The sequence below is a fragment of the Ruditapes philippinarum genome, unplaced genomic scaffold (genome assembly GCF_026571515.1).
Source record: "Ruditapes philippinarum isolate M1 unplaced genomic scaffold, ASM2657151v2 ctg591_1_1_1_1, whole genome shotgun sequence".
Classification (NCBI taxonomy): Eukaryota; Metazoa; Mollusca; class Bivalvia; order Venerida; family Veneridae; genus Ruditapes; species Ruditapes philippinarum.
The window spans coordinates 471,945-493,915 of NW_026859721.1; the positions used below are offsets into that span (position 1 = coordinate 471,945).

Here is a 21,971-nt window from a genome sequence, read left to right on the forward strand (position 1 = left end):
AGTTAAATAACTATGTGCTATTATACTCGTCTAGACCAGTATCTAACAATAAATTGAATGGGATTTATATAGGCTCGAAAAAAATATCATCGTAATCACTCACTCATCGTGCGGTGTTTTCACTATATAATTACTTTGTACTGACAATGTACGTAAATATTAGTCTCTGTGTTGTCTGCTGAAAACATTTGAATTTTATTTTAAATATAACCTAGTAAATTAATACTTTTTCTTGTTTCTATAATTTAAATTTTGAACAATTTCATTGGCCCTTTTTCATACAAAAGGTTTACTGTATATGTATTCTATCTAGAACCTGTCAAAATGTTTGTATATTGAGTATCTGAATGAGCTTTCTTATTCTGCAAAGTAGGCCTTATCCATTGTACAAATATGATTTTGATGACAAAAATAGTAATTTATGTTATAATTACTTTTTATATGTAATATTATTCGTATTTAAGCTGCATGCATCCAGGTGAGTCAAAATAATCAAGAAAATCAAATTTGAGAAAAAGTACTGAAATTTTTAAGAAAAGTTAAAAAATACGTGGTACTGTAAATAAATAATTTCCATAACTTGCCATTATGACCGATTTTGCAGTAGTTTTCACCATATTTCTACTGTTACAAGTTTACGCAGTAAGAACTTATTTCGCATATTTTGACGTCTTTTTGGTAACCCATGTAAGTGCCGTTTGAAATGTGAAAATTATTTACTTTGTTCACTTCACACTATTTTACTTAGTAACACATGTACATTTAAAAAAAAAATTAATAAATATTAGCATGTACTTTGAAGTAATAAGTAATTAAATTTCATGATATTGTGGTAAGCGTGGGGTATTTAAATTAATTAAAAAAAGTTATATTTTATGCAGTTTATAAATACCGAGTATAATTCAAATTCGTTTTTTTTTTCTATGACCATATAAATTACATTGACTGTTATATCCTCCTTATATCCTTGATAACCCCGATATTTTAACAACAGAATACTGTATATAATTATTGTTACCGCGATTCACTCAAGCGAAAATAAGTAAACATAACCTTTAACCTTTTACGGAAGACATAGTACGCATACGATTGGTTAACACACGGCCTCATTCCCACGTGTGTACGAAACAAAGAGGGTGGAGAGATTTTATTGTGTGTCAAAATCCCGTTAAATGGGACATTTCTAGCGAATGTGTCTTTGGAGATAGCACAAAATAGAAGCTGCATGGCAGGGTTCAAACTTGGGATTGTTAGACTTGGTCAAGCGGCAGGAAAGGTGAATAACTTTCTAATCAACGATCACTTTCACTTAGTTAATTTCTGGTTGGAAGCCATTTTCTGTCTGAATTGAGTGAATATAATGATTTTATTGTGTGCTTTTTTTTCCCTGACAATTTCTGTCACGTGTGTAACCGAATGCTTCTGTTATTTTGACTTGATTCATTAAATTTTGTAACCGGGTTTATTGTCGTTTGTTTAACCGACAAGCGCAATATATGATTAGGAACCATGGACCGGGAAAATCAATGTTATACATGTACAGGCTACAGCTCACATGTATTATCTTTTGTGTAGACTGGCAACAGGAATATTTCGATCAATAAAATAAAAACTCTCCGCATTTTTTGTTGAGATTATAGAATGACAGTTTGAATATTGTAATACTTTATCTAGGTTATTTTCAATCATTGAAGTCCTGAAGTCAAATTAGATAATCTGTTAAATCTGAAATTTAAATTAGAGTCTAGTTTAATTAAGACAATAAATAATTAATTTATTGGTAGATCTACTGTAAACATAACATATTTTAACATCAAGGCAAGGTCTAAATGCGATGTTCTAAAAGACAGAAAGATTCCTGACCTGTCTAATTCTAATTAATGATAAAGTATCAGATAATTAAATAAATAGATACAATAAGAATTTCACCACACAGAAGAGCACATGTCCATGTTTGTGTTTAAATCTATTGTTATTCAAATTAAAGGTCAGAGTAAGGATCAATCAATTAATAACAAAATAAACATATTTTACATGAAATGATAGCTTTTGCTTCATGTTTGTATATATTTAAGGATGTCACATCTATTGAAAAACAAATTGCATTAGATACAAATATCTTGAAATTAAAGTAAAGTAAAAAAAATTGAATAACCAATACATATATAAATTTATACATTCTGTTAATTATAAAATATTTAATAGTGAGTTATTTATCATACAGTAATAATTGAAATCTTTTAATGTCTTATATTTATAGAACTGTAGTCAATGTTGGTTGTTGACTTTCTCTAACTTACATTTTAAAATTTTGCAGGACATTTTAAACTTTTGCAGGCATTACAAAATTAATTAAAACGTAGATTAATATTAAATGTATGATAAAACATTTCAAATAAAATTAAAAATATATGTACGTTCATCTGATCTCCAATGACTGGTTGAATACATGTAATTTACATGGGATTTTTAATTTTTTTTTTTTAAGAAACAATGTGCTGTTTTGATAAAAAATAATGTATTTAAAATCCTTGAGTTCTGGCTGGGAGTCAAACACTGGACCTTATAACAATTAACATGTGTAGCAGAAATTACATTGAAACTAGTCAATGTTTTACTGTACAAAATATCTTAAAAATATTATCTGTGCTCATTTTTCAGTCTGGACAAATAAAGACATAAATTTGTCATTTTTAGAGAAAATTTTAAAATATGTCCTCACTGAATAGTGGTGTGCGGGCTGAAATGGTGTCAGCACTGGACGCAAAAGCTGTCCGAAGGCCAATGTTTGAAAAGGCAGCAAAGCAACCTTTTCTAAGTTTAATCATATTTATTACATGCTTTTCGGTGGTTTATAGAAATATATCAGTGAAATAAGAACTGATAATTTCACTGTTTTGAATATTTGAGCCCGTTACGTTGTTTCAGTGAAATACAAGCGTTCACAGTACTGGAAACCAACTTAATGACGTGACATCGTAAATGATGTCACGTTGTATTATTATTTGGTGCCCATTTCAATTAGTACTAGGTTAAAATGTCTTTTTAAACATTTCTTTGCATATAATAAAAAGAAAATTTGTTTAGTTCAATGTTAGATCGAAATATATTTCACCTTGTGAACACCAAAAGTTCATATTTCACTCGTGGCTGCGCCACTCGTGAATTATACCTTTTGGTGCTCACTCGGAGAAATATATTCCGATCTTACACTGAACTAAACAAATATCCTCTATTTATTTACGCTTGATAATGAAACAAAGTCTTGCAAGTTATACAGCTTTAGACAGTATAATATAAATGTATATAAAGTAATTAGATAGCTATAAATAACTCCCAAACCCATGCCTGTCGACTGGATCTGACCAGTTTTGATTTCATATGAGGAAACATGGTTGTGTGAACCGAGAAAGTCTAAAACCCTTTGGTTGATAGGCGGACACTAATCATATCATGTCAATATCTAAACATAACTTTGTTACATTGTATAAATTAATTTGTATTTAATGGTTACTATATAACTATCAATAATGTATTTAATACAAGATTCCCTGTGTGACAAGAGTGGGAATTTTTTTTTTAATGATTTGCATAAATTGGCTTCAGAAGAAAGGGCTTTATTTCGAACAATATTGTAACATTGGAAATTTTATCAACATTCAGATATCATTCAGCCTTACTCAGACGTTTATCTGAAGTTTTAAGCTAAAGTTAATTCTTTTATCATCTTTGCATAGATATGACAAAGCAGGCATCTTTTGTGTAGATGAAACTGGAGAGATAGGGAGCAATCTGATAACAATAAACTTATTACCAATACTCTTGTATCTATTTTTCTCCATTGAATATTGGAGAGAAAAAAATTGGGGACCAGTCAATGTATTGGAAATTCTTGACAGTACCAGTCTGGCTGTGTTGGGTAATATTGATTGTTTTGTGCATATCTGTCATGGTGTTGAACAAGTTCATTGGTTTTTGACCAGATGTTGATAGCAGCTTGCAGACCTTAGGTTGTCTTCCCCTATTGGTTTTCAACTTTGCCTTTATTGACTAGTCGTTTTACCATTGTGTACTGTATGTATAATGGTCACAGATTGTCCCTTAGGTGATTTTTGCACAGTCTGGTATTGCAACAGTTTGTGGTGGTCAGTCATGTAAACAAATGTACAATAGACTGGTTTATTTGTCAGATTTATGAAATATGATTAAAGAAATTATTTGCCAAATTGATACATAATCATTTATTTCAATTTATTTGTTGATATTAAGTTGATTTTTGTTTTTTATAATTACTTGTATATTTAATACAGGCATAAAAAAATACAGGCAAATTGCTTATCTATTAATTACAATAAATTAATATGTTTAAAAAAAAAAAAACGTCGATAAAACTTGTTTTCTCTGATCTAGAGCTAATTTTAAAGCAACAATTGCTTTGTGAAAACTGTAAGTCAAAACATAAATAGCTTCTTGGTAGTTAAAGTTTGATAGGAAAAAAAAGTGGTGAAAAGCTTGAAAAAAAAGTTATTTTTATTGTCCTGATGTGTTGAGGGAGATTTGGTATTCTTCATTCAACTTTACCTAACTTGCCTTGTTCTTTTTTTAATGTGAAATAACTTTCAATTTAGTGCTTCAGCCTTTAGTGAAGGTTCGAGTGATCTGAAATTTAAATGTTTAGTTATTGGATTTCTATTGAAGTTTATTTGATGAATGGTTTTCTTTACTAGTTCGTTTTTGTGCTCATTCTATTATGCTACATTAAAATAGAGACACTTTCCATTTAATTTTTTAGAAGAGCAAAAAAAAGGAGTGTTGAAAGTTATGTTTACACATATCATACATGTACTTTGTAACAGACCTTTGTTTTATTTCAATTGTTTTTAGTTCAATTGTGTTTCATGCAGTCTTTCCTGCTTTGTCGTGACTAAGACCATGATTTTGTAGTTAAAGCTAGGGTATTAACTCATTACTTGTAAAAAAAAAACTTTTTTCACAAATAATCTTAATATTTAAAGTTTAACTACTAACTATATAATTTCAAACTTCTTTAATAACAAAAAACAAACAAACAAAAAACAAAAAAAATAAAAAAAACAACAAAAAAACCATTTCTGCATGTATCTTCAATAAAATTATCTATATCTCTATTAAGTCTGATAATTCTGCTAAGATATAAATTATGTTGAAAGATTATGTTAAGATTTCAAAAAAACAGTGTAATCATGAAAAGGCCAGTGTAATCATTAAGTTACGGATATATGAAAACACTTAAAAGTGTAAATCTTTATGATCACCCAAGTGCTCAACAACTTTCAAGTTGAAACAATAGCGAGACTTGCCGAAACACCGATGTTTATCACCGAAACACGATGTTAATCACTGTAACACGATTGTATTTTGAAAGCTTGGTTTGTTCAGGCTACGTTAGACATGCTCGATTAATCTTGAAAAGTCAATATAATAAAACGCCGCAACAAAAGAGTTGAAATAGATTTATCGGAAATCAAATATTTACTCTCGGTTTTCAAACTGTTTGAAAGATTATAGGACCTTACCATGAAAACATTTTTGTAGATGTATACGTAAGCTATAAAAGTTTATGTATTAAATGTAGTGAGATGATATAGGTTTAAGGACAATCATGAAATTAAGTCTTACAAGCTTAAAGTTAACCCATATTCAGAATTATGTTTGAAAAATCAAATCTTTTGGTGTTTTTTTTTCCCTGTCACTAGCATTTTAAAGTACAAGAATATTTTGTCACCTTAGTGCAATAACGGGTTAAGTTTTATTAAATTATATAAGGAGTTAACCCATTTCTGCACTAAGGTAACGATATATGCCACTGAAAAATTATTTAATACAAATGTATAAATGTTTGATGTTAAGAGCAATCTATATTCAGCCAAATTCTCATCATTATGCCATACACTTGACCAGGCCCCGGGTTCACAAAGATTTAAGGATGAGGATCAAATTTAAAAACTCAAATATTCTCCATAATATTTACCCTTATCAGGGCCAAAAAACCCTTCTTTGTAGAGGCCGAATATAGGCTACTTCCCCAACCAAAATAGCCTCTTTTTTTCCCCACTTTGTTCCTCAAAATTCCCCAGTCTTTTGAAATTTCCCATAGAATTTAGAACAAAATTAAATGATGGTGTTGATTAAAGTCTTTTACTGCCTTATTAGTATTTCCCTGTGCTTTTTGCTTTTCTATTTTGAAGAACTTGTTAAAAATTTGTGTTGAATTTAAGACCCCTTTTCCCAAAGTACGCCAAAATCACACATATTTTCCCCAAGAAAAAGGCTGAGGCCCCTTCCCCAAAAATGGTGTTTTGGCCCTGCTTATAGATTAAATATTCAATATTAAATTGATGAAACTGGACTTAGAATAACATGTTTATGAAAGTTTAGAATAAATTTATTGTTATTTTTACAAGAAATGGGCATTTTACAGTTGATCCAAATTTTGATCTTGATCCTAAAATTGATCCTCATTTTGATCTAATTATTTTTGTATTTGTTTTGTTATTAGTTGATCTTATCCCAAAATAGGTTGGTTTCTTTGCAAATAAGCAATTATTTACAATTCGAATATGTACCATTTAATTCTAGCATAATACAATCAATTTTAGTTTTTATAAAACAATGAAAATAAAATCAGGATCACCTGATCCTGATCTTTTCTTTGTGAACACTGGGCCAGACGCTCAATTATGCTGTCTGCCCATTAGTATTTCTTAGATATTCAGATTTGTCATATTAACAATTCAAAGCTCAGGAGGAATCCAGTAGATAAGATTTCAAGAGGATCACGGTTATGGCGGTTATGACGCAAGATTATGTACATTTATGAGAGTTCAAAAATTGTCACCACAACTGTAGTCTGAGAAATATACCAGGTCCTTTTCAGATCACCTCTTAATCTTTAAAGTTATATTCCTGGTCAAATTCATCAAAACAGATTGTCAAATTAACGCCTTATTGTTATCAAATGCATTATTTAACTAGTATTGACAAAGTTTTCCAACTTAGAAACGCTCTCCGTAACATTTCTGACCTTTCTAGAAAATGCATTTTCTTATTTGACTGGGTTAGTCAAATAAGATTTATATTTTGGCGGGAAGCCCTTCGATTATTTCCGTAAATGTTCGGATCTGAGTCACGTGATATGATTACCAAACCAAAATAATGGCGGACAATACGAAAGGTGTGTCACGTATACGAGAAATAAATTAATTATAGCGTTTCCGAACTTGTTTCTAATTATAGCATTTCCGAACTTTTCCGTATGCAAATGAGTTAATTCCGAATGAAACCGATCGGGCCCGAGAGCTTTTACAAATGGCGGGGATTTCAAAAACTGGCGATATTATATCCAGTTGCATCCGAGTGTTTCGGCGAAATAAGATTAAAACTGTAAAGCAGTTCATCATTAATGAGGATATACTTATGATTTAGGTGATAATTTCTGAAAACTAAGTTGTAGGCTAAAATATCATCGTTGAATGGTATTATAACTTTAATGCAATCATAATTTTCAGCGCTATTGAATTTTGTACAGAAATTGATCCTTTGATGGCATTTATGATCATTAAGCTTCAACTCTGATAATAATCATGCCAAATAGTTTTTTGTATGATATAAAGATTTGATTACTAAAAGAATAGTGAATTTCAATTACTTTATAGATAGAGTATTATAAGGGACCTTTCTCTTACATTAAGGAAACTCTTACTTCTCATAGGAAAAAAGCTTTTTTTGTATATCTTTAAATCAAGAGTAAATGGAATATTTGCACAGCAAAGTGTCATAAATCTGTCAATTGCAAATATACAAATGTACATAAAATTTGTTAAAGTGAATAAGCATTAATCAGTTTGTCAAACTTAGAGTGTGAAAAATAAAGTGTATTAAGCTGAATTTTCAGATGTAAAATATCGAAAGTAAGTTATCAGTACAAAGGTTTAATTCATTTGCATTGTACAAATGACTTTTATGTACATTAGCTTTTTGGTTTATGGGACAAGTTTATTTATTCAGGGGTTAATTTTACATGTATATAGTCATAATATTAGTGATTGAACAAAATTAACGACAAGGTCTGCTTTTATTCCTTGTACGAGTTTAAAACACTTTCTTGGATATTTGTTTCTTCTAAGTGTCCTTTATTCCCCTAGAATATCTCTGTCATCACCACTATTTCATAGATTTAAGATCTACAGTTACAGCTTCGAAACAAGATTGCATTTGAGAAAAATGCTATGCCACCGCATGGTTCAAATTTCATAGCTGTACATCAAAGGACAAGAAAGTAGGTCACATCATCAAAATCTAGGTCACTTGATATCAAAGTTCAATTTTACAACTAAAACTGTGCACATGGTCAAAATGTCGTTGCTGTACATCAAAGGACAAGGAAGTAGGTCACTGTCCCCTTGGGCAAGGCATAATTTTGACCCAAGGGTTTAATTCAAAACAATTTTGATACAGGTCCACCAAACAACATTTCAAGTCAAATATCTAAGCTATAGCTTTCTCCCATTCAGAAAACATTTGTTTTATTTTCTGTTTTTACTATGTGTACACAATGAGAATCACTGCCCCAGGGCAGGGCCAATTTTGACCCAGGGGAAAAATTTGAACAACTTTGGTAGAGGACCTATAAATGATATTATATATCAAACATCAAAGCTCTATGCCTTGTACCTTCAGACAAAAATATTTTTTATTTTTTCACTATATGTACATAATGAAAATCAATGACCCCCGGGGCGGAACCAATTTTGACCCCAGGGCTATAATTTGAACAATTTGCAAGAGGTTCACTACACAATGTTTCATGCAAAATATCTTAACTCTAGCCTTTGTAAATTTAGAAGATGATTTTTTAAGTTTTTACTATATACATATAAGGAAAACCTATGGCCCCCAGGGGGCGGGGCTAATTTTGACACAAGAGGCAAAATTTGAATAACTTTTGTAGAGTACCTTTAGATGATATTATTTAACAAATATTAAAGCTCTAAGCCTTCTACCTTCAGACAATAAGATTTTTTTATTTTTTACTATATGTATATATTGAAATCAATGACCCCCAGGGCGGGGCAATTTTGACCCCAGGGCTATAATTTGAACAATCTTGCTAGAGGTTTATTACACAATGTTTCATGCAAAATATCTAACCTCTAGCATTTGTCAATTGCTAGAAGAATTTTTTTTGAAGTTTTTACTATAAGTTTTTACTATATACATATAAGGAAAACCAATGACCCCCGGGGCGGGGCCGATTTTGACCCCAGGGCTATAATTTGAACAATCTGGGTAGAGGTCTACCAGACAATGCCTTATGCAAAATATCTAAGCTCTAGGCCTTTTGGGTCTTTACAAGAAGGTGTTTTAAGTTTTTACTATATGTACATATAGTGAAAATCAATGACCCCGGGCGGGGCCGATTTTGACCCAAGGGCTATAATTTGAACAATCTTGGTAAGGGTCTACAAGACGATGCCTTATGCAAAATATCCAAGCTCTAATCCTTTTGGGTTTTTACAAGAAGGTATTTTAAGATTTTACTATATGTACATAGTGAAAATCAATGACCCCGGGGCGGGGCCGATTTTGACCCAAGGGCTATAATTTGAACAATCTTGGTAAGGGTCTACAAGACGATGCCTTATGCAAAATATCCAAGTTCTAATCCTTTTGGGATTTTACAAGAAGGTATTTTAAGATTTTACTATATGTACATAATGAAAATCAATGACCCCCGGGGCGGGGCCAATTTTATCCCAAGGGCTATAATTTGAACAATCTTGTTAGAGGTCTACCAGACAATGCCTTATGCAAAATATCTAAGCTCTAGGCCTTTTGGGTCTTTACAAGAAGATTTTTTAAATTTATTCTTATAATTACTTTTGGTTGCCATGGCAACCAGATTTCTGCATGGAATGAAATTCTTTGAACAACTTTGGAAGCCCTTCACCCAAGGAACAATCCTGCCAAGTTTGGTTGAAATTGGACTAGTGGTTTTTCACAAGAAGATTTTTTAAGTTCACTATATAATCTATATAACACACACACAAACACACACACAAACACACACACAAACACACGCACACACACACACAGGTGAATCGCTATATGCCACCGCATCGCAGATGCTGCGGTGGCATAAAAAAGCGCCAACATTATTGTTGGCTAATCTATTGTGACGGGTAGAGCACCATGAAGCTATAACGGTAAAGTTTGGTTGTACTTGTACTTGGAAAAGCCAACATTTGCAGAGTTCCTGATAACATCAGACTCTATTGTTTCTATTATTATAAGGAGGTGATTGCTGTACAGAGGGTCACTTACACAAGAGGTTGAACTGTATTTACGAGTGTACATTAGAGTCTGTCACCTGTTTAAACAATAGAGTCTGAAATTTAGTCTGTGGCAGGTACTTTATCGAAGACCTAAATTTTTGGAAATTATAACTCCAGGACCAAAGTTTATTATGCAGATATATAATTATTTTCATTGTAAATAAGTTAAAGGCACATCATGCCTCAGAAACAAATAAATTTCTTAGAAAGGGCTAGCAAAGGTTTTATAATGTTAAATTGATGTTTTTAGATCATATTAGATGTTTGTAACATGAATAAACCGTGCTTAATTAAAAAAAAAATATTTGTGAAAAATGTAGCAAAATGTAAACAAAGTAGTTCAATTCAAAAATAAAATACTTAAAATCATTTTAGTATAATAGTACTAATTGCCAAAAAGCAACAGAAGAAAAAGACAGTTTAGGTAACTGGATTATGAGTAATTCTTTGAATACTACATACAAGTACACCAAAAAAAAAAGTTTTTGAGAAATAAAAAAAATACAAGCATTCCTGAAGCATATTATAGAATTTTAAGTTGCAGAAATTTAAATGACACATTTTTATAGTCATCCAGTATATACATGTATGATGTACATAGTATTACATGTACATTATCTCATGTTTGTTTATGTTAGTCAAACAATAATATTAACTGTTATACTTGAAGTGTGATTGTTTTATAATTGCATAAAAGATTATTGGTCAGGTTTCGGCCATTATAGGTCATTTGTAAATTGTATAGCCAGCGACATGTGGGACAATTGTCAAACATTGTCACAACTAATTACGGATGTTATATAGTGACATTTACGACCTTGATGAGAGAATAATTGACCCTTTATAACCCAGTTATACAGTAATTGAATGCTGGAGTCCGTGACTTAAATGGCAAATTGGTCAAACTGATAAAAGATTTTGAATGGTTAAGGTTGACAGTGTTGCATCTTGTTTTTTTAACCATGTTGAGATAGGATGGTGTGGCGTTAAACTATCAGAATGACTGGATTTTTTTCTCCCCTTATACAAAAAATATCTTGTCAAGATGAAATTTTGATTTGAATTTATCTACAGATTGTTGTAACAGTGATGAATATGCTCCACAGATAACATTGATTTCCCACCTCCACCCCCTTTATTTTACAACCTATTAATAAAGGCTGTTTCTCCTAGCCCAAAATAGGTATATTTTCCCCTAAAAATGCTATATTTCCCCCTGAAATGCCCTGTGCATTCTTCACCTGAGAACCATGACTTGTCTTAACAGCATGCTGACTTACCCTAAAATTCCTATTAAATGCCCCCAGGGGCTAAACATTTTTCAAAAGGGGGGCTATTATTAGAACAAATCCAAAAATCATTGTAGATACATTTAGTGTTAGCAAGTGTTGGTAATAACATTAAAAAGTGTTAAAATTTAAAAAAGTTCATACTGTGAAATAAAATGGATTCTGAATGATTTGAATGAAATTATGGATTTACTCATGAGTTCAGCACTGATGAGTAGATTGTTTTTCTTATCAAAAGGCCTGGGGGGCCTTTATTAGGGGAGGGGCGTTTATTAGGAATTTTACGGGGGTATATCAGCTAGTTGATAAATTTAATTTACTGAAAGACAGAAAGGTGTCCCTATAGACAGCGTCTGCTGTGTACCAGTTGTATGTTACATTGAAGTGAAATTGAAAATAAAAAAAAAATGTGGGTAAATTCTATTTTCAGTTATTGGAATTTGATTTTGATTTCAGGTTTTTTCCTGTTTCTGATTTATTGTGCTATATTTCACCTCCAGAAAGCCCTAGGTTGTTTTGAAAAATAAAATCACTGAAAATATATTTCTGCAGTACATATACATGTGTATTAGTATATCATTATCTGATTCAGTTGAAGTAAAGTACATTATCTAAATGTTGAAAGTCAAAATCATTGCTAATAATTATTAGGTCATTTCCCTAGATTATGATAGAAAATTATATACGTATTATTACTTATTCTGGAAGAACTAGAGGTCAATTCATTTAAAAATTGTTCTCTTTTAAGTAATTGTCCCCTTTTAATTTAAGAAATTACATGAAATTTTCAGTTCTGAAAAGAGGACCCGCTATTAAATCCCTTGAAAAAGATAAATAAAAATAAATAATAAATATCTTATGCCTTTAAATCATTTCAGATAAAGTATGCTTTGTTAGATGAAAGAGACATATCACTGGTGCAGGACTATGCTTTTGAGGTAATTAGTTATTTATTAGTTATTTACTTTATTTAATTAGATAACTATGATAAAGGTAGTGGACAAGTACATACTCTGACGGGATGAATGGATAATTAAACCTTAAATCTGTGGCGTCATAGCTGAATGGTTAACACATCGGGACAATAGTCTAAGGATCATTATCCGTGTGGGTTCAAACCCTGTCAGGGGTGAGCCTTTGTTTCTTTGAGCAAGAAACTTGACTCTCATTGTTCAGTACTGGTTCAGGTCCCAGGAATGGATTTGAGAGTATGTCTATAAGCTAATCCTAGAGTCTAAAGAAAATAAATTCTGTACAAACCAAACCTACTATAGATCTACCTATGTTATCACTGCTCATTGCGGTGCTCTAAATTAGATGCCGGTATTCAGTTTAAATGGTGATTGTTTATAAGATCTATGAATGATCGTTTGAATCTAAGAGCAGGCTCCAGGTCCAAAGTACACTTCCACCATAAAGATATGTTAAATAATAAATCTTCCACCCTTTTCACAAATGTTCAAATCTTTGTCAGAAAAAAAAAGCTTTAATAATGCATGAATCATCAAACTTACATGCATGTCTGTTTTGGTATTTAACATTATTTACTGCAGTAACTCCTTATGATTTGAGTTAATCCTTTTCTTCACTAAGATGACAATATGTTAGGTTCAAAGATTTTTAGCTCACCTGAGGACAATGTCATCAAGGAGAGCTTTTGTGATGGCGCATTGGTTAAAAGTTGAATACTCATATGACAAGTCCAGAAAAGTAAATATTATGGACTTAAATTTATATTTGAAATTTCAGGCACGGACCCAAATTGACCAGGATGGAACCGGGGCCAGAGTTTATGCTTACGCATATAAAATACATACAGGTAGACACACAGGGCAGCATTTACACGAGATAATATGGTATGCTACTTTTATCAATCACTTTTTAGTCCGCTTCCTGGAACTAACCAGTACTGGTGTCATATGAAAAAACATGGTTGTGACCCGATTAAAGCTCAAACCCATGATCCCTGGCCTGAGAGGTAGACACCTTTACCACTAGGCCACCACTACTCTTTTACTTGAACTTGTATTGGTAAATAATATATAAGATTGGTTGTAATTAAATGTCTTATTTGTTGTCAATTACCATAGATATGTAGGGTGACAGCAATTTATTTCAGTATGTTAAATCTCAGGCTAGAAATTTAATTAAATTGTGGCATTTTAATTTTGAATTATGTATTTGTTAATAAATCATGTCCAGACAAAATTTGTATATACCTTTAATTGATATGTTAAATCCGAATTTCAAGGTTAGTCTGCGAATTATGCAAAGCGGTTCACTTGAAGGGCGGTTTTAAATCTGCTCAGATGTAAAGGCTAATAAACGGAAATATTTGCATGCAAGTTTTACGGTACAAATATTTGCTGATTATTAAATTGCACGTGAAGTTAGAAGGTTGCATGACAAGTATTCAAATGATATTGCTGATCAATGTTGTGAATCATTTCAACCGTTTGATTTTGGCGAACAGTTTTAAGTTCGATAAATACTTGATAAATACTTAATAAATACTACATGATAAATATTTTTGTGAGATACCAGCTTGGATGAACACTATGAATTTTGATGAACATTTTTAATTTGACCCTCATTTAACATGAGATTGTACCACACTTTCCATTCAAATTATCCACTTCTGGAACTGTCCATTATCAATTTTAGGTATATCAAGATGAAAATTTGAATCCGTCTGCTGCTATCATGGCGTTCATGTATCTTTAATATATAACTTAACTGACTCAATTCTGATTAAGAAATTGTCAGTCTTTTGCAGAGATTATGGTTATAAGTTTGATATTTATATAGGAAAGCTGTCTAGTCAGATGGATTGTCAAATAATGAGCAAAATATGCATTGAAATCAGGGTAAAAAAGCAGAAAATCTAAGGTAAAAATAGTTTTACTAGTCAAATTTTGAATCGTTTTGATTATATTTCTATCTAGGGAGAGGCATAGTGGTGGAATCGCCCCAGGATGGAAAGTTATACACAAAAACAACATTACTGTTGACAATCGTTTAGAAAACCTGTGTTTAGTACCGGAACATTTTAAACAAGTGACTTGTCCGGAAGCGGAGCTGTCCAGTAAATACAGTAAAGATCAGAGCCTCTACTGGATAGCTGTACAGCAGTTGCACAATATAGATCCCTTACATCAGCATATACAAGAGTCAGTGTTTACACGGCTGTTGGATCGAGATGGTGACCCCGTCAGCGAAGAAGGTTTATAATTTACTTTGTTCTTATTTTTTAATCTTTTGATGGTGTGGTGAACAGTCCTGTTTCCTTTGAGGTAGAAATGCTCATAATTCTTCACCAAAAAATGTTTTTCAAACTAAACAGCTTGGCTTTTTGTTTCGACTCCCTTTTCCCAAATTTAGCAACTTTACAACTTCAAAATTGCCGAAATGGAATTAAAAATTGCCAAAATGACCATTATAGTGGAGATTGAACTTTGATCAATAGAATAGAGTATTATGTAGAAACATCTAGATATGTTTTTGTTTCATAGAATTATATAGCTGATCTAAAATAAATTACATGCCAGATTATTAAATATCAGTGTTGTGTACATGTATATTAAACTCAAATTTTGTTTTGGACCATTATAAGAAGCATGTCACCACTCAAGAAATGTATTGAAATTTGCCTAAAAACCAGATAATCAATTGAATTTTGTTACATGAATTGTATCTTATGGTTTTGTGTTTATACTTGACCTTCCATGATCTTCTAGATCATAGAATAAAAATACTATGTATAGATAAAAGCATTTAGATAAGTTAATATAGATATATTTCAACAACAGTACTTATAGAACTCCTTATGGTTGATTTTATCTGCAAGAAATTTTCTCTACTCAAGCGTCATGGTGTTTTTGTCAATTTTCAGTTGCAATATCCGAGTCTGGTTGTGTGCTATTTTACGAGTGCCATTACCCACCTTGTACCAACATGGAGAAACATGTCAGGGAGTACAGTATATGTGGTAGATGCCAAACTGTAAGGTAAGACTATCACTGTTTGGAATGTCCTCTTGTTTTTGGGTATATTTGTATGTTCGTCAAAGAATTAAGTCAGTCATGACAAACTGTAAGGTGCTTATTTTGGGGTTTCCTTGTAAGATGGTCAAAAAGAATTTAAAGTCATAGACAGGGTTTTCATTATTAACAGATTGGTGATCCATATTATCGGTTGGAGTGCTGTTTAAATTAGTTGTATTTTCAGTCTGAAGATTGAAATATCCTCCTTTACCCTTGGCCAAATTTATTGTTATTGTTGGCACATCTCTTGCCTCACATAAAAATGAAAACCCTGGTTATACATGACAAACTGTAAGGTAAAACTGGTACATGTACTATACTGATTCATGTTATAATAATACCCCAGTAAATTGTTACCTAGCTTCCCATCCAGGAGGACTGTTAGGAAATGATTCAAGATTTCTCCTTTAGTCTTTTTCCCCAACTTGCAGGGAATTTGGGGGTGGGTTTAATGACAGAGAATATGTCAAAGTTGAGTGCAAATTTCTATCACAAGGAAACAAAGGCTTGACCCTGACAGGGTTTGAACCCAGGTGGCCAGCAATCTTAAATTTATTAGTCCAATGTAGAAACCAAGTGGCTTTGTTACTGCTGTAGAAAGAGTTGACAATTGATTGTAAAGTAAAATTTTGTTATCAAAGTATCTAGTTTATAGCACAAAGATGTTATTGCCAAGGTAAAAGTTATCAAAAGAGAGACTGAAAAACAAAACAAGTTGAGCTCTGCTCTGACTATCACAGCAGGGGAGGTTAGGATCTGACAAATATTAACGAAAGTTAATCAGTCAACATGTATTGTCTCTCCAGCAGAGAATTTCAAAAATTGTTTTAAATAAAATAAACAGACAAGCCACACAAACACAAACATACAGTAAATTTGCATAAGTTTCGGCTATATGCCTTCATCAGTGCAAAACGTAATCAAATTCATTTCCATAAACAAATGTTTTTAAAATGTTTTAAGCTTTCTACTCAATCCTTATTATAAATATTAAATAGTTTAATACGTATGTTTTGAAGAATTGTATTGTACATAAACATGGGGGTGTCCATGGCCAAGTGGTTAAGGTTGTTGACTTCAAACGACTTGCCCCTCACGGCTGTTGGTTTGAATCCCGACAGGGACTTTAGATTCTTTCATGTGAGGAAGCTATAGAGATAGCTTACGGAACATCCCTGGTTCAACTAAGTTGCTTGTACGTGCCTAAAATATCATAATGCACCAAAGGGCACAGTCATGAGGTCTTTCTCCATCAGTAGAACTGGAACATGGCCATATGACCTATACTGTTTTGGTGTGAAGTAAAACCCAAACAAACAAAGTTTAGTACACATTGAGGAAATGAATATTGTTTAAATCAACAAACATTATAAATCTGCGAAGACATATTCTGTTATTTTAGAAATTCAGTTTCATATCTTGAATAGGTTTTGTTCTCAATATCCAAGTTTCAATTCATATTGACATATGTGTAAATTGTTATTGATTAAATATATGCATTATGTATTTATGTATTTGTGTATTGTAGATACTGTGGTGTCGGCTGCCAACAGAAGGACTGGCCTGTACACAAACAGTTATGCAGGGAGAGAATTCGACCTGAGATTATGGAATATCCTGACAGATAAGACAGAGTTACTCCCCTTTAGTACTCTTTGTGTTCATCATGCATTTAGCTTACACAGATCTTGTTATTTTACATCAAACATCTACTGACTCAGATTAGATAGGATCCAGTCATTTTTTTTCCATCACATATTTCATTAGTTTCACAAGTTTAACTTGCATTTTTTTATTCATTTACTTATTTTTGAATTGCTGATATTGTCATTTAGCAAATATAATTCATAAAAAAGATTTTTTGTCATATTGTGAATAATCAAAATTTAAATTCTCTGTTTGATGTAATGCTTTATGCATTTTTTTAAGCAATAAGAGTATAATTGAAAAGGCTTTAAAGATAAGAGTTACTTTAGTTTTATTTTACTTTAGACAAATATTTGTCTCGCGATTTTACTGCTTACCAATCAGATTTTTAAAAATATATTTTGAAGATACACATGTACATTGTAGATCAGTAAGTCATCAAATGTATTCTCAATAACTGATCCTATTTTCACGATGAATTTGGTTATTAAATAATTTTCCTCTTCTATAATGTATATATTATTGTTATTTTTTGTAACAAGTTAAGCAATACTTCTATATCGAGAAAGATTTTTCATTACAGATTCAATAATACGAGGGATGATCAAAAATTAACCGGACTGTGACTGGCAATTGAAGAATTTTTATACTATCACTTATTGTTATATATCACACTTAATCGGAAAACAATACCTGTAAACTGATACTATATCAAATCTGATAACGCAAATAGCTTGTCCGTAACAGCGAATTCAAAAACCATGGTTACGCACACCCGGCGCAGTGCGTAAATTCGCCTTGACATGAGGCGCTTTATGCTGCGTGTATTTTACAATATGGCACATTTAGATTTCAAAATACGCCAAAACGTCATGTACCATATCTTTGACGTTGTCAGTAAAAATGACTTCATTTAAATCATTTATATTTACAATCACAATTCAAACGTCACATGTTAATGAAATACTCGCGTTAAACTTATGTCGGCGGAATGTCTCGAAAATCGATCAATAGGAAAAATTTGTCAAATGTAAGACGAGAAACTGTTTAAAACGTAGAAAAAGATTATGGCTATCAAGGGAAAAGTTCCAGAAAGCCACAGCATATTTTTTGATTAGCTTAAAAGATTAAGAAAGGATCATAGAGAAATAGAAACAAGTAAGGGAGAGACAGAAAAAAGACATTTTCAAGGACGTTGGTGACGTCAATCGCCAAGACGTTGAAAAATGACAGTCGATTGACTGCGGACATTGTCAACGATGTTTGACAGTAACTACGGGACGGTGCAGTCAACTCTGAGGATCTTAAAATGATAATAGTTAATTCATTAACTACATGTATTGTATTCTTGGTTTACAATTGTATCAATTATTTTCTTATTTTACGCAGTAGTCTTATGGAGAAATTGTGTCAACAATTAGACAGTCACTGTTCAAATTGGCTATGCGTTTTATTTATTTTAAAATAATGACAATTTTGATCATAGTTGTATTATTCTGTTATTTTTTCGTATGTATGATACATTATCATTCAGCAAGATTATTTTACATTATTTTTAATACATAATATAGTTAATTGCATGTGCGGTTTTTTCAACAATCAAGTTACAGAAGGAAATAACGGAAGTTTGCGTCATTACAGGAGCTCTTTATCACCATTCAACCTATTAAATACAATATGATACCTACTTGTACAGAAATATATATAGGCAGTGGATCCGCCGCATAAATAACATGACTGTACCACATATTGGCCTACTCCGTGAATGAGTAAAAATCTGCTCCGTTAAGGACAATACGCTTGTGACGTCGTCAACGTCAATTTTAAAGTTTTACCGTGCGCCGCATTGCTTTACATGTGCATGCCAATAACAGCATAACTTTTGTCTTTGTTAATATTTCTTGTTGGTATTTTTGTATCATTTAGGGGATAGATTCCGATTTATTTTCCGTGTATGTTTATGTAAATTCATTTAACAGGTTAAGAATCATTTACAAAGTCCGGTTAATTTTTGATCATCCCTCGTACATTCAAGTATTTAAAAACTAAAAAAAAATAATTTAAAGGAACTCCACTGAGGTCTAAAAGCCTAAAAACATAACATTTGAATTTCTTACATAAATGAGGTGGGGCACTTTAAACAGAAATATATGCAAAGATAGTTAAGAAATATACTTTGAAATAAATTGAAAATCGTATTTGTATGCCCTTTTTAGCCCGATTTGAGTGAAAAGCGTTTAGACCCTTTTTAATTTTGGTAATTTTTTTACAATTTGAATAATTATTCTGGAAAAAACAAAGTGCGCGATTGATCTGAAATTTTGCACAAAGATTAGTGGTCTAAACCTACATCAAATGGTACATTTATCTGGAAAAATATTTTCAGTCCCATCATGTCAAAAAACCTCAGTGGAGCCCCTTTAATTATTCCATCAATACATTCAAGTCTTCAAAAGACACATGCATTTCTTGATAAACTCAATTATCTTGTTATGTTTGAATAATATATATTATTCATTTTTTTTTCGATGAATTGTTTTAAAATTTTGGAATAAATGAGCACACATATTCATCTGTAGAAACTATATTACGAGGGATCTGTCTCACTTTTATACATGTATGTTGTTTTGTACTCGGATTTTTGAATTAAAATCTCCTCTTTTGTCAACATTCCATATGATAAAAAAATCAAAAATATACTAGAATAATTTTTGGTGTGAATTTGATGCCCTTAAACTCAAAACTTTGTAGATCAACTTTTTTGTTGTTTAAATTAATAATATTTGATTGAAAAAATAAATTTTGAGGAATAAAGTTTTTAAATCTTGATTCGAAACAGTGCTTTTAGAATTGATTTTTGAGTCGAAAATTGCACAGTACTAATTTTAGGTTGGAAAAAAAATGTTGTTTTTCTTTAAATCTTGAAAAATATTGTTAAGACTTATTGTATTTTCTTATTCACATTTTAGCAATAATATGTACTATTTTGATTATGACAAAGAAATATGTAGATGTGTTTGGTAAATCAACTGTTTTGAAATCGTGTTTTGTTGGTTAAAACACTGCAAAGAATACCAAAGCTGTATTATGAGTATATCAAATGCATTCCATTGCTATCAATTTTGGTAGGTTTGTTACTGTCTAAAGTTTTGTTTTGATTTTGTTTTGATATTTTGTTTTGAATATATTTTTTGAAACTAAAAGAAAATTATGTTAAGTTTGGTCTCTGATTTAGAAATGAAACTAGTGTGACATACAATTTTTTATGAAGCCTGCAAATTTCAGTGATTTAAAAATGAGTTTCTTTATACTGTAGCATTCCAATGTGTCAGTTTTATAAGATGTTATGTATTTCTCATATTTGATTTATAACCAATATTTTATAATATGTAATATATACATGTATTAACTGCATGATATGTTTAAACATTCCAGTTCATGTTTTTAGATCTTTTTAAAGCCAGTCTCAAAATAGAGAAGGAAATATTTTACAATTTTACAGGATAAGTTATATATACATATATATTTGTATTAAAGTTACTGAATAATACCTCAATTCCGAGTGAAGGAAAGGTATTACACATGTATTTAGTTTTGTTTCAATTTAATTTGGTATTACTGCAAAATTATAATTATTTGTGGGGAACTAATTTTTGTGGTGTTTTCGTGGATAGGTAAATGCATGAATTTAGGATCAAACAAAATTTCATTTCATCTGCTGTAAGATTATTTTGTGTGCCTGTTTGTAGAAAAATAAACAGTCCACAAATTTTAAAACCCGCAAATATGTTCTTTGTGACAAAAACACGAAATTTGAAGCCCAAGAAAATAAAGTAGGTGAATTCATCTTCAATATTCCTTGCATAACAAACAAGTTTTCGTTTTATTTTTACAGAACAAAAGTCATGGTTTTATCTATTTAAGTAAGTGATAGACAATGAGTGATGAATATTATCTCTCTTTTAAAAACCAGTTATTTATAGAGTGGCACAAAATAAATGGGAGTATGGTTATCAAAATTTTTTAAATGGTTAATGTAAGAACACCTTCTAGAGTTGTCTAGCCTCACATATAGAGAATAACAGTATTTTGTAAAAAAAAAATTGAAACATTCCGATGAAATTGCATTTAACATTCCTCTGAATATTTTTGCGCCATTTTTTTTATAATCATTTTTTTTACAAGGAAAAACGTTTTGGGGCTGGATGGGTGTCTCCTCCCCCCTACCTTTTTGTTGGGACTTGATCATGTTTTAAAATTATTTGTTTAAAGGTTCTTTGCTACGCAAGCAATTAAGCATGCAAGTTACGTTTTTAGTTGTTTTTCTTTTTTCTTGTCATGTTACCATGATAGAGGTAAAGTCCCATATTTCTTTAGAGTGTATATAAATAGTTTTCATGTTTATTTGACACAAACTTTTATGTGCTAATGTTTCATATTTCATGTTCTTGAATTTACCTTTCGATTGTTTTGAAGTATAAATGTACAAACATTTGAATAAATAGATTGTAATGATTGTAATAGATTGCAATCTATGATCAATAAAGTCAGATGTAAAAATCATGTATGTAGATACTGTAAAGTAAGATATTATTTTCGCAAGGCTAAAATTTTGAGAA

General features: G+C 31.3%; 1 protein-coding gene across 1 annotated transcript; it reads left to right on the forward strand.

Moving 5' to 3' along the window:
• The first annotated feature begins 1,098 nt into the window (after positions 1–1,098).
• Positions 1,099–17,941, forward strand: LOC132757639 (zinc finger MYND domain-containing protein 19-like). Its single transcript, XM_060748967.1, has 6 exons — positions 1,099–1,276; positions 12,541–12,600; positions 13,412–13,518; positions 14,608–14,885; positions 15,555–15,669; positions 17,234–17,941. The coding sequence occupies exons 1-6, from the start codon at positions 1,226–1,228 to the stop codon at positions 17,331–17,333; spliced, it is 711 nt and encodes a 236-aa protein (XP_060604950.1). The 5' UTR covers positions 1,099–1,225; the 3' UTR covers positions 17,334–17,941.
• The last annotated feature ends 4,030 nt before the right edge of the window (positions 17,942–21,971 follow it).

Excerpts from the sequence above, each read along its gene's own strand:
- LOC132757639 (XM_060748967.1), top strand. The coding sequence starts at position 1,226 with ATGGCAGGGTTCAAACTTGGGATTGTTAGACTTGGTCAAGCGGCAGGA. Across the intron at positions 12,601-13,411 it reads TGCAGGACTATGCTTTTGAG|GCACGGACCCAAATTGACCA; the intron begins GTAATTAGTTAT and ends TTGAAATTTCAG. Across the intron at positions 15,670-17,233 it reads GGTAGATGCCAAACTGTAAG|ATACTGTGGTGTCGGCTGCC; the intron begins GTAAGACTATCA and ends TGTGTATTGTAG.